This window comes from Geotrypetes seraphini, chromosome 8 (assembly GCF_902459505.1).
Source record: "Geotrypetes seraphini chromosome 8, aGeoSer1.1, whole genome shotgun sequence".
NCBI lineage: Eukaryota > Metazoa > Chordata > Amphibia > Gymnophiona > Dermophiidae > Geotrypetes > Geotrypetes seraphini.
The window spans coordinates 19753679-19773537 of record NC_047091.1 but is presented as its reverse complement, the minus strand read 5'-3'; the positions used below and the strand labels follow the sequence as shown (position 1 = coordinate 19773537).

Genomic DNA, 19859 nt, shown 5'->3' with positions numbered 1-19859 from the left:
AGAGGAAAAAACTGGGGGAAAAAAAGTGTTCCCAAATCAAGAGGGAGAATGGGAAAAGGGTGAGGGCAGATACGTAAGGCAAAGGGAGAGAAAAATGATCTGTTTATGCAGCTGTTTGAACATAAAACCCCATTCTACGATTATTCACCTCCACAAACGCCCTCCTGGGGCACTAAAACTTCTCCTCTGCGCTGGCGGAGAGAACTGCTTTTGCAGGAAACAGCTGCACGAGCGTCCTTTCTCCGCTCTCACCCAAGGCTGTCCTGTCCCTGTGCAAGGAGCTCTTTCCCCTTCTAGGATTAACTTTCCCACATTTGACTTGGAAAGCACTGGAAGTACTGGGCTTAACAGTGACAGTAAAACAAGTGGATTGTCAGTTTTTAAAGAATTTTCCACATGAAAAGCTCTTTTACACATGGAAATAAGACGTGTGTACTTATGTACGAGATGAGTGTAGGTGTTCCCATGGTACAGTTTGGCTAGAACAGGGATAGAGTTGCAGTGTAGAGAATTGTGCGGGGACAGAAATCCCACCCATCCCCACCCGTCCCCGTCAGGATCCTCTCCATCCCCACCCGTCCCCGCCAGGATCCTCTCCGTCCCCACCTGTCCCCGCCAGGATCCTCTCCGTCCCCGCCAGGATCCTCTCCGTCCCCACCCGTCCCCGTCAGGATGCTCTCCATCCCCGCAAGTCCCCGCCAGGATCCTCTCCGTCCCCACCCGTCCCCACCAGGATCCTCTCCATCTCTACCCATCCCCACCAGGATCCTCTCCATCCCCACCCGTCCTCGTCAGGATCCTCTCCATCCCCACCCGTCCCCGTCAGGATCCTCTCCATCCCCACCCGTCCCCGTCAGGATCCTCTCCATCCCCACCCGTCCCCGCCAGGATCCTCTCCATCTCCACCCATCCCCACCAGGATCCTCTCCATCCCCACCTGTCCCCGTCAGGATCCTCTCCATCCCCACCCGTCCCCGCCAGGATCCTCTCCATCTCTACCCATCCCCACCAGGATCCTCTCCATCCCCACCTGTCCTCGTCAGGATCCTCTCCATCCTCACCCGTCCCCGTCAGGATCCTCTCCATCCCCACCTGTCCCCGTCAGGATCCTCTCCATCCCCACCCGTCCCCGTCAGGATCCTCTCCATCCCCACCCGTCCCCGTCAGGATCCTCTCCATCCCCACCCGTCCCCGTCAGGATCCTCTCCATCCCCACCCGTCCCCGTCAGGATCCTCTCCATCTCCACCCATCCCCGCCAGGATCCTCTCCATCCCCACCTGTCCCCGTCAGGATCCTCTCCATCCCCACCTGTCTCCACCAGAATCCTCTCCATCCCCACCCGTCCCCGTCAGGATCCTCTCCATCCCCACCCGTCCCCGTCAGAATCCTCTCCATCCCCACCCGTCCCCGTCAGGATCCTCTCCATCCCCACCCGTCCCCGTCAGGATCCTCTCCATCCCCACCCGTCCCCGCCAGGATCCTCTCCATCTCCACCCATCCCCGCCAGGATCCTCTCCATCCCCACCCGTCCCCGTCAGGATCCTCTCCATCCCCACCCGTCCCCGCCAGGATCCTCTCCATCCCCACCTGTCCCCGTCAGGATCCTCTCCATCCCCACCCGTCCCCGTCAGGATCCTCTCCATCCCCACCCGTCCCCGCCAGGATCCTCTCCATCTCCACCCATCCCCGCCAGGATCCTCTCCATCCCCACCTGTCCCCGTCAGGATCCTCTCCATCCCCACCTGTCTCCACCAGAATCCTCTCCATCCCCACCCGTCCCCGTCAGGATCCTCTCCATCCCCACCCGTCCCCGTCAGAATCCTCTCCATCCCCACCCGTCCCCGTCAGGATTCTCTCCATCCCCACCCGTCCCCGTCAGGATCCTCTCCATCCCCACCCGTCCCCGCAAGGAATTATCTCCATCCCTGCCTGTCCCCATAAAAAGCAGCAATTACTTCTGACAGGATCATCAATTCCACAGTTTCTTTTGCTGTTTTCCTTGTGGAATCTCTTTGGTGGAACCCTTTTTTTGTTTTCTGTTCAGGTAATTAACTTATAAACCCCCTCTTTTACTAAGGCTGACGTGTCCATTATATTATATGGACAAACCCTGCTTCCAAAGCCTTCCGTCCCCGTGGGAGTCCCGTTGGCTAGAGGGGGGTCCCCGTGGGAGTCCCGTGGGCCAGAGGGGGGTCACCGTGGGAGTCCCATGGGTTAGGGGGGGATTCCCGTGGGACCCCCGCGGGACTCACGGGATTCCCGTTCCCGTGCAGACCTCTATTGCAGTGTTCCCCCTAATTTTATTTAGCGCGCCGAAAGTTAGATGCCAATTAGGCGACAACCTCACTTAGACACCACAACAATGCCTCCATTGCATGCAAATCTCTTTCATGCATATTCATTTACTGAAAACCTGACTGGCATGGGGAAACACTGCTCTAGCACATAACTAGGGTTACTAGACGTCTGGATTTCCCCGGACTTTTCCACCTTTTGAGGACACGTCCGGGGATCCGGACGGCTTTTCAAAACCCGGCACTTTGTCCGGCTTTTGAAAAGCTTCTGGCAACCGGTGACATCAGGACGTCATTGGCGCAGGCGCGGATGCAACGTGATGATGTCACGTGCCTGCGCATGATGTAAATGGCATCACACCAGCGCCTGCGCAAATGCTGTCCGACGTCACTCATTGCTTGTGCAGGTCAAGGGGGTGGGGCGTGGGGGGTGGAAAGGGGCGTGGCTGGCCGGAACGGGGCAGGCCTGGGGCAGGGCCATGGGTCTGGATTTTCCGTTTGGAAAATCTGGTAACCTACGCATAACTGTAGTTGCATTTAGTCATAAATATTAATGCACTGGTGTAGCCACGAGTGGGCCCGGGTGGGCTCAGGACCACCCAGTAGCAGCACATCTATAAGGTAGCTGGTAGGGATCCCCAAGCCCCACCAGCTAAAAACTTCCAAAACCTCTCCTCCCGCGTACCTTTAAAGGGCCGATCTTTGTTGGCGGCAAGCAGCGTGACTGACACACGCACGATGGCCCCACAGCCTTTCTTCTGACGGTACTCCGTCTCTGCAGAAACAGGAGGTTGCATCAGAAGGGAGGCTGTGGGGCTGGTGCAAGCAGTGTGGGGAAGGGGTAAAACACGGACCTGATGGACCTCGCGGATCTAAAACCACACGTCCTTAAAAATCTGAGGTCCATGGCACTTGTAGTTACTCTCTGGCTCTGACAGACCTCGATGACAATTTAGCGCTGATGGATCCGTCTCAGCATAGGGAGGGAAAAGTATTAGGATCCGTCAGCGCTACAATGTCATCGAGGTCTGTCAGAGCCGCGGACCTCAGATTTTTAAATTTACCGGGGCTGCAGGAAACCGGTTTAAAAGATTCGTTTTAGAGCCGCTCCAGCACTAGTCTCTGGCTCTGACAGACCTCGGTGACGTTTTAGCGCTGACAGATCCTAATACTTTTCCCTCCCTATGCTGAGACGGATCCGTCAGCGCTAAATTGTCATCGAGGTCTGTTAGAGCCAGAAACTAACTACAAGTGACACGGACCTCAGATTTTTAAGGACGTGCGGGTTTAGATCCGGGAGGTCCGTGAGGTCCGCATTTTACCCCTTCCCAGCAGTGTGTATCAATCATGCTGCTTACATCCGGTGAAGATTAGTTCTTTAAAAGGTAGGCAGCAGCAGTGGGGTGGGGGTGGGGTCACACCGCACCGCACCACATTGCCTCGCTTGGTGGGAGAGATGGGACCTTCTGCCCACCCAACTGGGAACCAGGCCCACCCAAAATTGGGTGTCTGGCTACGCCCCTGCATTGATGTCTGCTATAGCATTCACATCTAAGTTTAGGTGCTAGAGAATGACATGGTGACAAAATTCATCACCGTTCCCGTCCCCGCGGATAACTGCGGGAAATAATCCCATGTCAATTTTTAGTGTCTATTTCAACCTCAGTCCTTTCACACCAGCATTGTTCAAAGCAAAGCTTGAGGGTCAGTGGCTGTGGCCATTCATGCTCTGATTCTTATGTGAGCCAAGGATAATGAAGCCATTGTGACATCACTGATGTGATTGATTCTTAGGCACTGGTGGAATGAGGCATTATGACATCACAATATCTGCTCTGGATACCAGAGACTGTCATTCTGTAGTGTCTGTTTCAACCTCAGTCCTTCTACACCAGCATTCTTCAAAGCAAAGCTTGTGGGTCAGTGGTTGTGGCCATTCATACTCCGATTCTTCCCTCTCTCCTTAAAGAATGACACGAAGATGGTTTCCTGCAGTTATCTGTGGGGATGGGAACGGTGAAGTATTTTGTCACCGTGTCATTCTCTATTAGGTGCATCGTTACCAATTTACGCTATAACAAATTTGGACCCTGATGCTCAGAACCTAACGCCGGTACTAGAGACAGTTATTGCCAGACTAGCGCCAGCATTAATGTGCGCAGAAGGCACTAGTGCAGAAAACAACCCGTAGGCCGACAATGGCTGCAAATTGAATTTAAATGTGGTTCTCCGAAGGTTACCAGATGTCTGGGAAAACCCAGCCGTGTCCTTTTTTTTTTTTTTATAGGACCGTCCGGGGTTCCGGATGGACTTTCCAAAACCCGGCAGTTTGTCCAGGTTTTGGAAAAGCCCCGATGAGCTCCAGCCGCGTGGACGACGTCACAACACATCCGTGGCATGCCCCAGGCCCTCCAGACGTGGCTGGATCCTAAATTGCTCGAACATGCTCCTACATTATAATGGTGGAAGGGGTGGCCTAGTGGTTAGAACTGTTGACTTAGCACACTGAGGTTGTGAGTTTGATCACTTAACTCTTCATTGCCCCACCCAGGTACTACAGTTAGATTGTTGTGAGCCTGCACGGATAGATAGGGAAAATTCTTGATTACCATTCATTGCATTGTAAACTGCTTTGGGTGAATCTCTTCATGAAAAAGACAGTTAATAAAGAAATATTCTATCATTTACAGTATGTGTAAAACTGTGTGCTCTGCCTATGTGTATGCTACTGCCAACCTTCAGACAGCACGCCATTGCATTTACACAACTTTTTATAGAATAGCGCTTAGCGTGGATATTAGTATTTACACCACTATTCTACTCATTTACTTGTGCCCAGAGGGTGTAATAGGGCAGAGTACGGTACTGGGGTTCAAGAAAGGATTGGACAATTTCCTGCTGGAAAAGGGGATAGAGGGGTATAGATAGAGGATTACTGCACAGGTCCTGGACCTGTTGGGCCGCCGCGTGAGGGGACTGCTGGGCACGATGGACCTCAGGTCTGACCCGGCGGAGACATTGCTTATGTTCTTATGTTGACACTTTGGAGAACCTCCCTCCCCCCCCCTATCAGTGTTTCTTTTAGGGTTTGGGATGGCTGGGAGATATGAAACGAAATTCAGTAAATGGAGCCCAGACGGGCACTGGAAAAAAAAAAAGCATGCTGAGCACCATTTGATGAACGGTGCTCCGAGTTGGGCGTCGTTCAGTGGTGTGCAATCACGATCAGGGCCTTTGGGGAATTCGACCGCCTCCCCCCCCAAAAGGCCCTGAGGGCACTGCTCTGAATTAAGATTGGTTAAGCAGGCAACAGGCAGATGCTGCTGAGCCAATCAAATTCAGATCAGGCCTTCAGGGAGTTCAGAGAATCCCCAGCCCAAGAACCCTGCTTTTGTGTGTGTGTGTCCGACGCTGGTCGCCGTACATGAATAACCCTCGGCAAGATGCATGTGTAAATCCAAATTGTTGCAAATTAATGCCACTAACTGATTGCTGGCGCCCAATTATGGGCGCTAACAGGCCCATTGAACAATTAAATTGCACGTACAATTGTGAGCACCATCAATAGAATTTGGGGGGTGATGGCAGAACAGCAATGCTGGTTCTTCTGCTTGCACTCTAGCTTCCCCTCCCCCCCCCCTCCACTGTTACTTTTAGGGTTTGGCACGGGTGGGAGATGTGAAGCGGCATTTTTGACACGACGCCTAAATCCGAGTTTAGACGTTTCGCGCAACGCACACTAAAAAACCAGTAGCGAACATGACCATTTTCAAAACAGAAAAGCGTCCATCTTTTTTTGTTTCGAAAATGGCCATTTCTGAGATGCGTTTGTGCATAGTGCGTTGATCTTTTAGAACCAAATTTGAAGAAAAAAAAATAAAAAATCCAAAAGAAAATTGCACAATACAAGCCACTGGGATTTGGGAGAGGCCAGCATTTTTAGTAGACTTGTCACACAAACATCCCAGCAGAGAAGTGGGGCACTACAGTGAACATCACATAAAAAGGCCCAGGTACACATCTCACCATAACCCCGTTATGTTGTATGATGAGCCCTCCAAAATCCACCCAAAACCTACTGGACCCAACTGTAAACTCACTACTAGCCCTTATGCCTCCAAGTGTCACCTATATGTAGGTACAGTGGGATTGGGGTGGGTTTTGGAAGGCTCACAGTGCAGTAGTTAGAGTGGGATAGTGGCCTGAGATAGAGAATGACATGGGGACAAATTTTTCCCCATCCTTGTGGGAACTCATTTTCCTATCCTGTCCCCGCAAGTTCTTTTCCTGTCCCTACCCCATTCCTGCCAGCTCTGTCCTCATCTGCACAAGCCTCAAACACTTTAGAATCCTAAGTAGCAACATTCTGGAGCTCAGATTGTGATGTCATAATGCCTCATTCCACCAATGCCTAAGCTCCGTCCTCATCTGCACAAGCCTCGAACGCTTTAAAATCTTAAGTGTCCGAGGCTTGTGCAGTTAAGGCAGAGCTTATATGAATGGGGCAGGGACAGGGAGAGCGACAAAACCCATGGGGAAATTGAGTTCCTGCAGGGGTGGGGACAAATTTGTCCTCATGCCATTCGCTGACCTGGTCCCCATCTCTATGGTTCACTACATCGCGCACCAGGTTACTGCAGGAAGCTGCTTGCTGTTTAACTAGGATTGGCCATAACAACTGAAGTTGCCATACAGGCAGGTATATACTGTTTCATTGTAATTTATGTAATAAATTTTTATATACCGCGCACACCCGTATACCGCGCATGCCGCCCCGACTCTCCCGTCGCCGCCCGACTCTCCTTTCGCCCGCCCCGACTCTCCTCTGGCCACCCTGACTCTTCTTTCGCCTGCCCCGACTCTCCTCTGGCCGCCCTGACTCTCCTCTGGCCGCCCTGACTCTCCTCTGGCCCGCCCCGACTCTCCTCTGGCCCGCCCCGACTCTCCTCTCCCCCTTGAAGTCCTGTCCCCACCCTGAAAGCCTGATGCCCCCCCGACGTCCGATTCACCCCCCCCCGCAGGACCGCTCGCACCCCCACCCCGAAGGACCGCTCGCACCCCCACAGCCTCCCCCCCCCCATCATGGAGAAGCTCCTACCGTTCTCCTGCTGCTTTCTCTGCCGGCGGTCCCGGCCCTTCTGTGAGCCCTGCGTCTGCGCTGCTTCCTCTTCCGGCGGTCCCGCCCTTTCTCTGATGTCAGAGAATGGGCGGGACCGCCAGAAGAGGAAGCAGCGCAGACGCAGGGCTCACGGAAGGGCCGGGACCGCCGGAAGAGGAAGCATTTCAGACGCAGGGCTCACAGAAGGGCCGGGACCGCCGGCAGAGGAAGCAGCAGGAGAATGGTAGGAGCTTCTCCATGATGGGGGTGGGGGGTGGGGAGGCTGTGGGGGTGCGAGCGGTCCTTCGGGGTGGGAGTGCGAGCGGTCCTGCGGGGTGAATCGGACGTCGGGGGGGGGGAACTATGTAAAAAAAACATTGTAAAACGCGCTCACGCGTATAACGCGCAAGGTTATGCACGGTTTGTAAAAATCGTGTATAACGCGCGCGTTATATGCGTGAAAATACGGTACATGATTTAAACAGATTTCATTTTCTAAAGCAAAGCCTCCTGTATTGACGGATAACAAGCTTTGCTTATGGCTCTTTAACCTTTTTTTTGGGTGGGGGGGTCCTTCTTTAACAAAAGAAAAAGGTGGTTTTAATCACGTTGAAAATCTAAAAAGAAAGGCAGGGAAGCACAACAGAGAAGCAAACATGTTCCCTCGACAGACACATAAAACCCATTTGACAATGTAGACATTTTTTGGTTTGGGCAAAATATATATTTTATTGCTTCCTGTTCATAGGAAATGGACATACAGAAAGAGATAGACTGGAAGATGTGAACAAACTCGTACACACATGTCTTATAAATATGAACACATTTAAATAGCTTTATATAGAAGATATAATAAGGGGCATTTTGAAGCTCTGTACACTGCATTTTGTTTTGTTTTAAATAATAATAATAATTAAAAAAAAAAAAAAAGAAAATTGAGCTTTTCTCTCCAACAATAAAAATTTTGTTCATTATATAAAATAGTTTGTTTTTTTTTTTTCCTGGGTTTTGCTTTTGACACTTTGCATTCGATGGTACGGTTCCAGGTTTTCCCCTCTGTCTCAAGGAGAGAGGCAGGGGGCACTGCTTCACCACCAGCTTCCAACATCCTTTTTCCTCCATAATGAAGAAAAAGAGCTCGCTGCACTCCCCACTCTCCTTCTACCTCCCCCCGCACCAGCAAACGCTCTGGTGGGGGGGCTTCTTGCTTCTTCAATGAGTTGAAAGAGCAGCAGGCAGCGTGCCTTGACCGACAGAATGCATGATGGGGTTGGTTCCATTGCTACCTCTGCCGAAAAAGGACCAGCCTCTTTCTCAAAGCCAGAACTGATGAGACCTTGGAGTATTCTGGAACTGTGCTCCTAGTGCAACTTATTCCCAGCCTTCCTTCACCTGTGTCTCCTGAAGCTCCGTGCAACTCCAGATGCTCCATCGGCCATTGACGTGGACAGTCATATCCGTTCTTCAACCATCTCATGCCTCCAAGAGACCTACTGTCCATACACTTTCTGTCTTACAAGTCCAGTATAACCCATATTTATCCACCTGCTGTCTAACACTTACTGGATAACCACCTGGTGTCTCAGACACCACATGTCCACCTGTTGTCTGATGCCTACACCACATATCCAAACTTTTAGCAGAGTGAGCTTCAAGCCAGGGTTTTCAGATGGTGCATCTGTTCCATAAATAGCAGCAGAAATAAATATTAAATATTAAAAAGTCTGTTTTCATATAAAACTCCCAAGTCCAGGAAGGCTGTAAACATTCTTTAGCTGGGGAGCTCAGATGGCTTCAGACCCAAAGTGGGATCTTCAAACCTAGGAAAAAGAACAGACATGAGAAAAAAAAATCTTCTACAAAATTCACAACATTGCAAGGAGCCCCTCTTCTAGAATTGCTAACCATAACTACAATTCCCAGCATGCAAAGGATAAACCCAGCATAAGATCAACCGTGTCATATAAATCTGAAATCAGTTGTCAACCTTATTCTGTCCCTTATGGTCCTTCCTAAATGTCTGAGAAGGAGAGGAATCTTTCCCTTTCCCTCCACTACCACTGTAGTATACCTTGTAGACCAGTGGTCTCAAACTCGCAGCCCGGGGAGCCACATGTGGCCTGCCAGGTACTATTTTGAGGCCCTCAGTATGTTTATCCTAATCACAAAAGTAAAATAAAACAGTTTCTTGATCATATGTCTCTTTAGCTATAAATTACAGTATTATTTTTAAGACTTAGCCAAAAGGAAAGATTTATAAACTATAAAGAGTTTTACCTCATGCAAAATTGTCATTTCTTTAATAAGACATTAACTATTTTTTCTGAGGCCCTCCAAGTACCTACAAATCCAAAATGTGGCCCTGCAAAGGGTTTGAGTTTGAGACCACTGTTGTAGACTGATTCTGTGGTCAACAAGATCATCTCTTTAGTATGACAGCACATTTCCAGATGTGTCATGCTGCCAGTGGCTGCTGATCCTCCAGACTCTACACGACTTGACTGGACAGATCAGTGTTTAGCCCTGGAGCGGAAAGGTGAAACTCCTCAGAGCACTGTGGATTTAAAGTCCCACCTTTCCTGGTGAGAGTGGTGTGCATTTCTTTGGAAGTATGCAGTCAAACTAAAGTCGATCCCATTTTCCAAAATTTTATGCAACGCATCATGGTGGGGGGTGGGGGGGAGCCATTTTGTTTACAAGTGACATCATCAATGACGTTATACAAGTTTCAAATTAAATCATGTCTTTTGGCCTTTTTATATTTGCTGCTGGCATTTCTCTCAACTGAAAATATGTCTCTGGTATATTACTGTAACAGAAAACAACCCTAATAGGTAAAATGTCGCCATTTCCACTGGTTTCTGTGGTTGACGTTACGGTTACCCTTAAAATAACTCTCTTCATGCTAGCTGATGGTTTATTAGAAAGCTACAGAAAAAATTTGGAAAATTGGGTAACGGAAGCAGATGTTCAATAAATTCTCAGCAACCTAACTGCTCATTACTCTGAAATAGGAATACAGTGTTATCATGACTAACCAATTGGGATCAATCCCTCACCATCAGAAGGGCTGAAATAGTTACCCTTCAAACCATGCAGCTTCCTCAGGAGTGAGCTGAACTTTGCTTTATTTGCCTACCAGAAATGCTCTTAACATCATTTAACTTAACTGCAGGTGACCCCCCTCCCCTGGCAGTCCCCAAAGATCAGTGCTAACATATTTGAAAAAGAACATCTGTTGGAGGAAGAAGAAGATTTATTATTTCATGGATTTGCTTTTTGCATTCAGAATGCGAGGTGACTTTAATCCCTGGATCACTCATGATAACTATTTACCTCAGGACAGCATGAGGAACCATTAGTATTTTTCTAAGCTCCTTGTGATTTGCGCCCCCAGTGACAGATGTGCTAAACCCAGTCACCTGGTGAACCGATGAAGAGAAAAAGTTATGAGCATCCAGTGTGGGAAATCATGAAAGGCCATGAAGAATTAAAATGGAAGCATCCTTTGCCCACCCACAAGGATTCTCATTAGGGTCAATTCAAATCTAAGCTAAAAACATTCTTGTTCCATGACGCTTTTGGACAATAACCATCCTTTCAAGGACAATACTATTCTCTTCTGTTATATATATATTTTTTTATCCATCCTATCGTTCTTCCTTTTTCTGTGTTCTTTTCTCCAAATATTGTAGTTCTCGCCCATTTCCCCATATGTATGTTTGAGGTATGTCCATTAAGGATAATTCAGAATACAGCTGTTCGATTGATTTTTGGTTTAAAAAAGAACGACCATATTAGTCCATATTATCGTTTACTTCATTGGCTGCCTTTGAAGGCAAGAGTATTATTCAAATTTTCCTGTGTCTGCTTTAAGCTGATATCGGGATTGTCTCCAGCTTACCTTTTTCCTCATTTTGTGTTGCATAGACCATCAAGAGAAACTAGAAACTTCTACTTATTTGCTTAACCAAAAATTAATGGGTGTAGATATAAGACCTTCTTAGATAGGACCCTAGCGTTTCAAGCTGGTAGGCAACAATTTTGGTTAGGCAAATGTATTTAGCTTTCGGAAATTAATTAAGACCACTTTGTTCGATAAGTTTATTACTTAGTGAGTTTTATTATTGAAATTCTATTTTATAAATATTTGTATTTTTTACTGTATTATGGTATTTCGCTGATTGTCCAGCTCTTTTTAGTGTAAACCGCCTAGAACATTTGGTTATGGCGGTATAAAAGAATAAAGCTATTATTATTATAAGTGAAATTATTTGCTGTACTAACATTCCCCAGTTATGTCCAGTTCTGCTAATTTTAAAATCTGATTTTATTGTACTTGTTCAATGTATCATTAGTATTGTACACCGCCTAGAAGTTCTGATTGAGCGGTATACGAAATTTTAAATAAACTTGAAACTCGATCCCAGAGTAAGATTCTTTGACATTGCAAATCATTTGCAGCACTGAGAAGACCTGTGTAAGCCATCACTGCTGTCCACTGTACGGCAGGGCCAGCAGCGATGACTCACAGTGCTCAGTTTAGCAAAGGTCAGCCATTTTCATTAAAACGATCGGCAATCATGACTGCTTTTGAGAGGAGAAGAGATAAGAAAGAAAGGGGAGTCTAGATCAGTGTTCTTCAACCACCGGTCCACGGACCAGTGCCGGTCCACAGAAATTTCCTGCCGGTCCACAGGGCCAGCACGTGCATCAGGCCCAAAACAGTGTTCTTCAATCGCCGGTCCACGGTGCGATCGATGCGGCGTTATCTTCGAGCCAGCTCCCTCTTCCTCACTGATTCAGTGCACAAAGCCACGGGCAGCGGCTCCTACGGGCATCCTGCGCCTGAACCGGAAGCCTTCTCTCTGACGTTGCAACGTCAGAGGGAAGGCTTCCAGATGAGGCATGGGACGTGCAAGGTGCAATTAGTACTATTATGGGGGCGGAGTCTGGGGTGGAGATTGGGTAGAAATGGGCGGGGTCTGGCCCACGACTTAGTCCAGTGTTCTTCAACCGCCGATCCACGGACCGATGCCGGTCCACAGAATAATTATTTTATTTCTGCTGGTCCATAGGTGTAAAAAGGTTGAAAAACACTGGTCTAGATATTTATTTATTCATTTTTCTATACGGTTGTCCCAGGAGAGCTCAGAACGGTTTACACGAATTTATTCGCAGGCATTGCTGGAATAATGCTCATGAAATGAGCAGAGAAGAATGACTGCCAGTTTGAATTTGCTTGTTCTGTCTGGAGCCCTGACGCAGCAGAGCGAAACGCGGGCGGCCTTCGTCGGCAACGGAGAGTTGACTATAAAGCACCAACTTTATAACAAGGGCAAAAAAGTCTGGCATAAAAGCTAAAGCTAAGTACTGAATTATACAGTATATATCTTGAAGAATTTAGAAGTTTAGAAGCTAAAAGCTACAATAAAACTGGTAAATGGTAGGGGGAGGTTTTAACCAATGATGTTTGTCCCACTATGGTTTGCAAGCTAAGTCGAAATAGCTAGCAGCAAACAGGGACCTGAGGTTTTCCTTCAGTACAGCAATCCTATGTCCAAGCTACAATATGGCATAAATATAAAAACATTTTTGTGCAGTGAGTATTTTTGTTACTGATTTGTTGGTTTCTTGCACCAAGCCTGTATTTTTGAGTGTGTTTTACAAGGATTAAGTGACTTGCCCAGGGTCACAAGGAGCTGCGTGGGTTTGAACCCACAACCTCAAGGTGCTGAGGTTATAGCTTTAACCACTGATATTGTCACTGAGAAAGTGCTGTGACACATAGAGAGAGAAAGATGAGTGAAACTGCCCATTGAGTGACTACTGAGAGCCATAAAAGGATGAATGAGGACACCAAGAGATAGAGGAGTCAATTCTGTGGGTGCCAGTGGGAGCTGATCATCTCCAATTTTGACCAAACTCCTTCATTGTGTCCAGGGATGGGTGATTTGCATCGTGTTTGGTACCTACCCTCGATCATTTTGAAAATCTTGGTACCTATCCCAAGAGAAATCAAAGTTGATTTTTAACATATTTATCAATGATCTAGAGATGGGAATAACTAGTGAGATAATTAAATTTGATGATGACACAAAGTTGCTCAAAGTTGTTAAATCGCAAGAGGATGGTGAAAAATTGCAAGAAGACCTTGTGAGACTGGAAGACAGCATCAAAGTGGCAGATGACGTTTATTGTGAGCAAGTGCAAACATGTGGGAAAGAGGAATCTGAACTATGGTTACATGATGCTGGGTTCATAGACAAGTCGGCGAAAGACAAAGGTGGGGGGTGTGGGGGGTTGTAACCCCCCACATTTTACTGAAAACTTAACTTTTCCCTGTTTTTAGGGAAAAAGTTGTTTACAGTAAAATGTGGAGGGTTACAACCCCTCAAACCCCCCACAACGCCGGCGCGATCTCTATTAAGTAAACTGGGGGGGGGCTCCCCAACAAAAACCCCCGTCGGAGCCCCTAAAAACTGAGCGCAAGACGGAGGCGCGCGCTAAAGAAAATTACAGTATTTAGGGGCTCCGATGGGGGTTTTTGTTGGGGAGCCCCCCCCCCCAGTTTACTTAATAGAGATCGCGCCGGCGTTGTGGGGGGGTTTGGGGGGTTGTAACCCTCCACATTTTACTGTAAACTTAACTTTTTCCCTAAAAACAGGGAAAAAGTTAAGTTTTCAGTAAAATGTGGGGGGTTACAACCCCCCACGCCCCCCACAACGTCCCCACAACGCGGCGTGATCTCTATTAAGTAAAGTGGGGGGGGGTTCCCCCCCCCGTCGGAGCCATAAAAACAGTAATTTTGTGCGGCGCGCGCCTCCGCGCTGCGCTCATTTGTCTGCGCGCGCCTTTTGACCTGACACCATGATGCTGTGCTCTATGTTAGGGGTCACTGCCCAGGAAACAGATCTAGGTGTCATTGTTGAGGATATGTTGAAAGCTCAATGTGTGGTGGCAGCCAAGAAATCAGGTAGAATGCTAGGAATTATCAGGAAAGGAATGGAAAACAAAGATGAAAATGTTATAATGCCCTTGAATCGCTCTTTGGTATGGCTGTACCTTGAATACTGTGTGCAGTTCTAGTCACTGTATCTAAAAAAAAAAAAAGATATAGCAGAATTAGAAAAGTTACAGCGAAGGGCAATGAAAATGATAAAAGGTTTGGGACAACTTCCCTATGAGGAGAAGCTAAAGCAGATGGGGCTCTTCAGCTTGGAGAGGAGACGGCTTAGGGGGATATGATAGACGTCTATAAAATAGTGAGTGGAGGGAAAGGGTAGATGTGAATCGCTTGTTCACTCTTTCCAAAAATACTAGGACTAGAGGTCATGCGATGAAGCTACTAAGTAATAGATTTAAAACAAACTGGAAAAAATATTTCTTCACACAATGTGTAATTAAACTCTGAAATTCGTTGCTGGAGAATGTGGTGAAATCAGTTAGCTTAGCAGGGTTTAAATAAAAGGTTTGCATAATTTCCTAAAATAGAAGTCCATAGGCCATATTACTACTTGGAATCTAGCTAGGTACTTGGGACCTGGGTTGGCCACTGTTGGAAACAGGAAGCTAGGCTTGATGGACCTTTGGTTTATCCTAGTATGGCAGTTCTTATGTTCCTATTATTTGTAAAGGGTATTGTATTTTCTGGCAAAGGATAAGAAGTCGTGATGGGATGTTGGTGGTGATGTTATCCAACAGTACTGACAAAGAACACATTTTCCAGGCTCTTGCCTGTCACATCCATCCAATCCACCTCTGGAAAGCTCCTCCTATATCCCTTCACGTTTGTGGACAGCTTTCCTGCACCTCCTTGGTAAGATCTCTCTCTATTTCCTGTCCCCGAACGGAAAATCTGGTAACCCTACACAAAAGTGGCCAACTGACAACCCTGAAAAACCTAAAAGAGAGTAGAAAAGGAAAAGACACAGCTTCTGCTGCATAAAAGAGAGACGACAACAAAGCAATATTGTAAGGCACAAGGAGTGGAGTGGAGTTTGGAAATGTTACAGGGAAATACTTTCAAAACAAATAGGAGGAAATATATATTTTTTTCATTCAAAGAATAGTTAAGCGAAAGATTAGAGAAACTGGGCCTTTTCTCCCTCGAGCAGAGGGTACTGAAGGGAATAGACTTAGTAGATAAGGACAGGTTGTTCACCCTCTCCAAGGTAGGGAGAACAAGAGGGCACCCTCTAAAATTGAAAGGGGATAGATTCCGTACGAACGTAAGGAAGTTCTTCTTCACCCAGAGAGTGGTAGAAAGCTGGAACACTCTTCCGGAGTCTGTCATAGGGGAAAACACCCTCCAGGGACTCAAGACAAAGTAGATAAAGACAGATTGTTCACCCTCTCCAAGGTGGGGAGAACGAGAGGGAACTCTCTAAAGTTAAAAGGGGATAGATTCCGTACGAACGTAAGGAAGTTCTTCTTCACCCAGATAGTGGTAGAAAGCTGGAACGCTCTTCCGGAGTCTGTCATAGGGGAAAACACCCTCCAGGGACTCAAGACAAAGTAGATAAAGACAGGTTGTTCACCCTCTCCAAGGTAGGGAGAACGAGAGGGCACTCTCTAAAGTTAAAAGGGGATAGATTCCGTACGAACATAAGGAAGTTCTTCTTCACCCAGAGAGTGGTAGAAAACTGGAATGCTCTTCCGGAGTCTGTCATAGGGGAAAACACCCTCCAGGGATTCAAGACAAAGTTAGACAAGTTCCTGCTGAACCGGAACGTACGCAGGTAGGGCTAGTCTCAGTTAGGGCGCTGGTCTTTGACCAGAGGGCCGCCGCGTGAGCAGACTGCTGGGCACGATGGACCACTGGTCTGGCCCAGCAGCGGTAATTCTTATGTTCTTATTCATTGCCAGAGGATGTGGGAACAGCGGTTAATGTGCCGGGTTTTAAAAAAAAAAAGGTTTGGACAAGTTCCTGGAGACAGACATGGAGGAAGCCATTGCATCTTCTGAGATCAGTAGCATGGAATGTTGCTAGGCTTTAGAATTCCGGAATCTTGTTACGGTTTGGGATTCCAGAGTCTTGATACTATTTAGGTTTCAGCCGGATACTTGTGACTTGGATTGGCCACTGTGGAAACAGGATATTGGGCTAGATGAACCATTGGTCTTATGTTCTTATATGTTTTTATGTGATTATGGATTCTAATGAGAAAAGACTGATCAAGGGGAAGTAAGAGATTTTGGATTTAGCTCTCAGTTGACTGCTCTAACCATTAGGCTACTCCCCCATGCCCTCGGAACCTGAAAACTAGCATGTTTGCCCAAGGGGGTTTCAAACCTTCACTAGGATCCATGAGAAATGTTAGATGATATCAATCTCCACACTCCCACTCCGCCACACAAATCTGCCCGAGTGAAGTGACCTGCTTATCCTTAGGAGTCATCTATAACTACCAAAGCTGAACTAGTGACCCCCAAAAGACCAAGTGATATTGTGAGAATTATGGTATGAAATATCCCACCATAAATCATAGTGTTAAAACCAGAACATTCTTGACTTATTTGAGCACAACTGTCTCTTGCTCCAACAGGGGAATTGGAACCAACAGCCTTCATTTGTACTGCCTGGGAATTTTTTATGTTTTGGTTTTTTTTCCTTTTTACATTCCCATTAAAATAATCCAGAAATACAAATTGTCAACAGTAATGGTAGCAGTTAACATGAAAGGAAACGCTACGATAAAGGTGAATCAAAAAAAATGTAGAGAAACCAATGCAAATCCACTCCAACTGCCAAATTAAATTCGAAATCCTGCTAACTGCTTCTCAACCATCAGCGTCCAATCTCTGAAGCTGGTGTGGATCAAAATAAACATATTGAACATCATTAACCTTAATCAAACATTTAGGGCTCCTTTTATCAAGGTGCGGTAGGCGTTGACAAGGTGTTAGTTTTTAGGCTTGCCGCGGGGGTTAGCGCGTGATGAAAGGCGTAGCGCGCGCCTTTATAAAAGGAGCCCTTAGAAGGAAACTGTGGATAAAAGGAACCTCCAATCGTATCTTTCAATTTCCATAACTCCTTCCTGCACAGTTGAGAGTTTCGTGCCACATTATGAAATATCCAAATAGGCTGCAAAACTGTAGGTCTTTTATTGGAAAATAAAGCTTCTGTAAATTCATTTTCTCCTGTTCCGTAGAGAAAGTAGCCAGAAGAGTGTTCTGGTTTCAATGACGTCTTAAGACATCTCTAGAAAAGCTATTCAATCTATCGCCTCATACCAATCGGACGCTACCACCGACACCCTCCACTGACCTAGTTTGGTCAATAATTACATAATAATTAGAAATATCTGTCCTTTTATTCTATATTTCCCTAATCATATTTGTAGGGAGTCATGGCGGCAACCATCCTGGGTTGGGCCAGGGCCATGTATCCTGTCTTCTTTCATAGCATTATCGCTATAGGCCCTGAGTCTAGTCGTTGAGCTTCATTCCAATACAATCACCACAACTTCTTCCCTCTTCCACCTCTCCTTGGGATGCTGGGAATACTCCTTTTGTAGCACCCCAAGGTCCTGGCCAAACCAGGGAGCAAAACTCCCAACCCAGGCATTGAATAATCTAATCTAATCCTTAGGTTTGTATACCGCAATATCTCCACGTTCGTAGAGCTCGACGCGGTTTACAGTAGGAGAAATAGGAAGGAACTACAACAGAGGGTTAGAGGTAGAAGTGGGAAGAAAATTTACAGGACTTAGGATGCCAAGATATAAGAGTTTCCTTGATTCCTAAGTTGGAGGGAGACTTACATTTTTTGAGAAAAGCCAGGTTTTCAGATGAACCCTCTGTAAGGTTGTGCATAACAATTATCATCTGAACCAGTCCTAATAAATATACAGTACTTTTCTAGCTCTCCATGACCGAGCCGAGGCAGCTGACACAAACCCAGTGGGTCCTGATGCCTTTAAAGAGGGCTTATCTCATCTGTCTTTGAGATACAGAGATGGCCCATAGCTCTAATGCTAGTTTAAATCTGTTTGGAAGAAAATAATTGAGGAATTGGTTCGGTTCTGCTTTATAACATGAACCAGCTGGAGAGAGAGGGGAAGAAGTGAAAAGTAACAGAGGGAAGAAGTGAAAAGTAACAGAGGGAAGAAGTGAAAAGTAACAGAGGGAAGAAGTGAAAAGTAACAGAGGGACATGATGTGTCCGTCATGTGAAGGGTGTTGTAAGAAACACTGCGTATGATTTACCTTCAGGGCGCATGACACCACTTCATCATGACCTAGTCTGGCCAAGAGAGGGTCTGCCATGGTGCAATTACAGAAAATGACTGGTGAACCCACTTGTTTGTATATAGTGACACTGGCTATCAAAGGCCTGCAGTGGCAGAAAACACTGATGTAATGACATCACATGGACTAGTCCATTGTATTATGAGTGACTTGTTGGGGCAAAGAGCACCAGGCCACAAAAGACAGTTAATTGCTAAGGAGATCTACACTAGAGAATTACACAGGAACAAATTTGGCCCCATAGGAACTCAATTTCCCCTTTCCTGTCCCCATGAGTTTTGTCGATGTCCTTGTCCCTGCCCCATTCCTGTAAGCTCTGCCTTAACTGCCCAAGCCTCGAACACTTATGATTTTAAAGTGTTTGAGGCTTGTGCAGATGAGGACAGAGCTTAGGCATTGGTGGAATGAGGCATTATGACATCACAATCTGAGCTCTAGAATGTTGCTGCTTATGATTTTAAAGTGTTTGAGGCTTGGGCAGATGAGGACAGAGCTTAGGCATTAGTGAATAAGGCATTATGACATCACAATCTGAGCTCTAGAATGTTGCTACTTAGGATTTTAAAGTGTTTGAGGCTTGTGCAGATGAGGACGGAGCTTAGGCATTGGTGGAATGAGGCATTATGACATCACAATCTGAGCTACTTAGGATTTTAAAGTGTTTGAGGCTTGTGCAGATGAGGGCAGAGCTTGCAGGAATGGAGCAGGGACAGGAAAAGAACCTGCAGGGATGGGGAAAAATTTGTCCCCGTGTCATTCTCTAATCTACACTTCTGTTTGAAGAATAGCATATATTTAAGACCTTTCAAAAAATCTAATAGAAAACATATTATAGCTTACAATAGCAAACATCTACTCTAGATAGGGACATTTACTGAATGAATATCCTGTCTGGAATTTAGGCTGGAAGGAAGTGGGTGCCAATGAATGATTTGTCTGCTGCTTTCCAGAAGTTGGTGGGGAGGGTAGGGGAAGGGAAGTGCTGTACAGGTCGCTGTCATCCCAAAGATTCGATTCATAGACAACGGCGTGAAAGACAAAGGTGCGCCCGGACAATTGAGCGCAGCGCGGAGGTGCGCGCCGCTCAAAATTACTGTTTTTAGGGGCTCCGACAGGGGGTTTTGTTGGAGAACCCCCCCACTTTACTTAATAGACATCGCGCCGGCGTTATGGGGGGTTTGGGGGGTTGTAACCCTCCACATTTTACTGTAAAC

At 46.8% G+C, this 19859-nt stretch overlaps 1 protein-coding gene across 1 annotated transcript in view; it reads right to left on the bottom strand.

Moving 5' to 3' along the window:
• Window positions 1-8112: 8112 nt before the first annotated feature.
• The window catches only part of DLL3 (delta like canonical Notch ligand 3), a 101386-nt gene continuing 89639 nt past the window's right edge, over window positions 8113-19859 (bottom strand). The window contains exon 9 of the mRNA XM_033953878.1: window positions 8113-9213. Within this exon, the coding sequence (XP_033809769.1) occupies window positions 9208-9213 (6 nt within the window). The 3' untranslated portion in view covers window positions 8113-9207. The remainder of the gene's footprint in view (window positions 9214-19859) is intronic.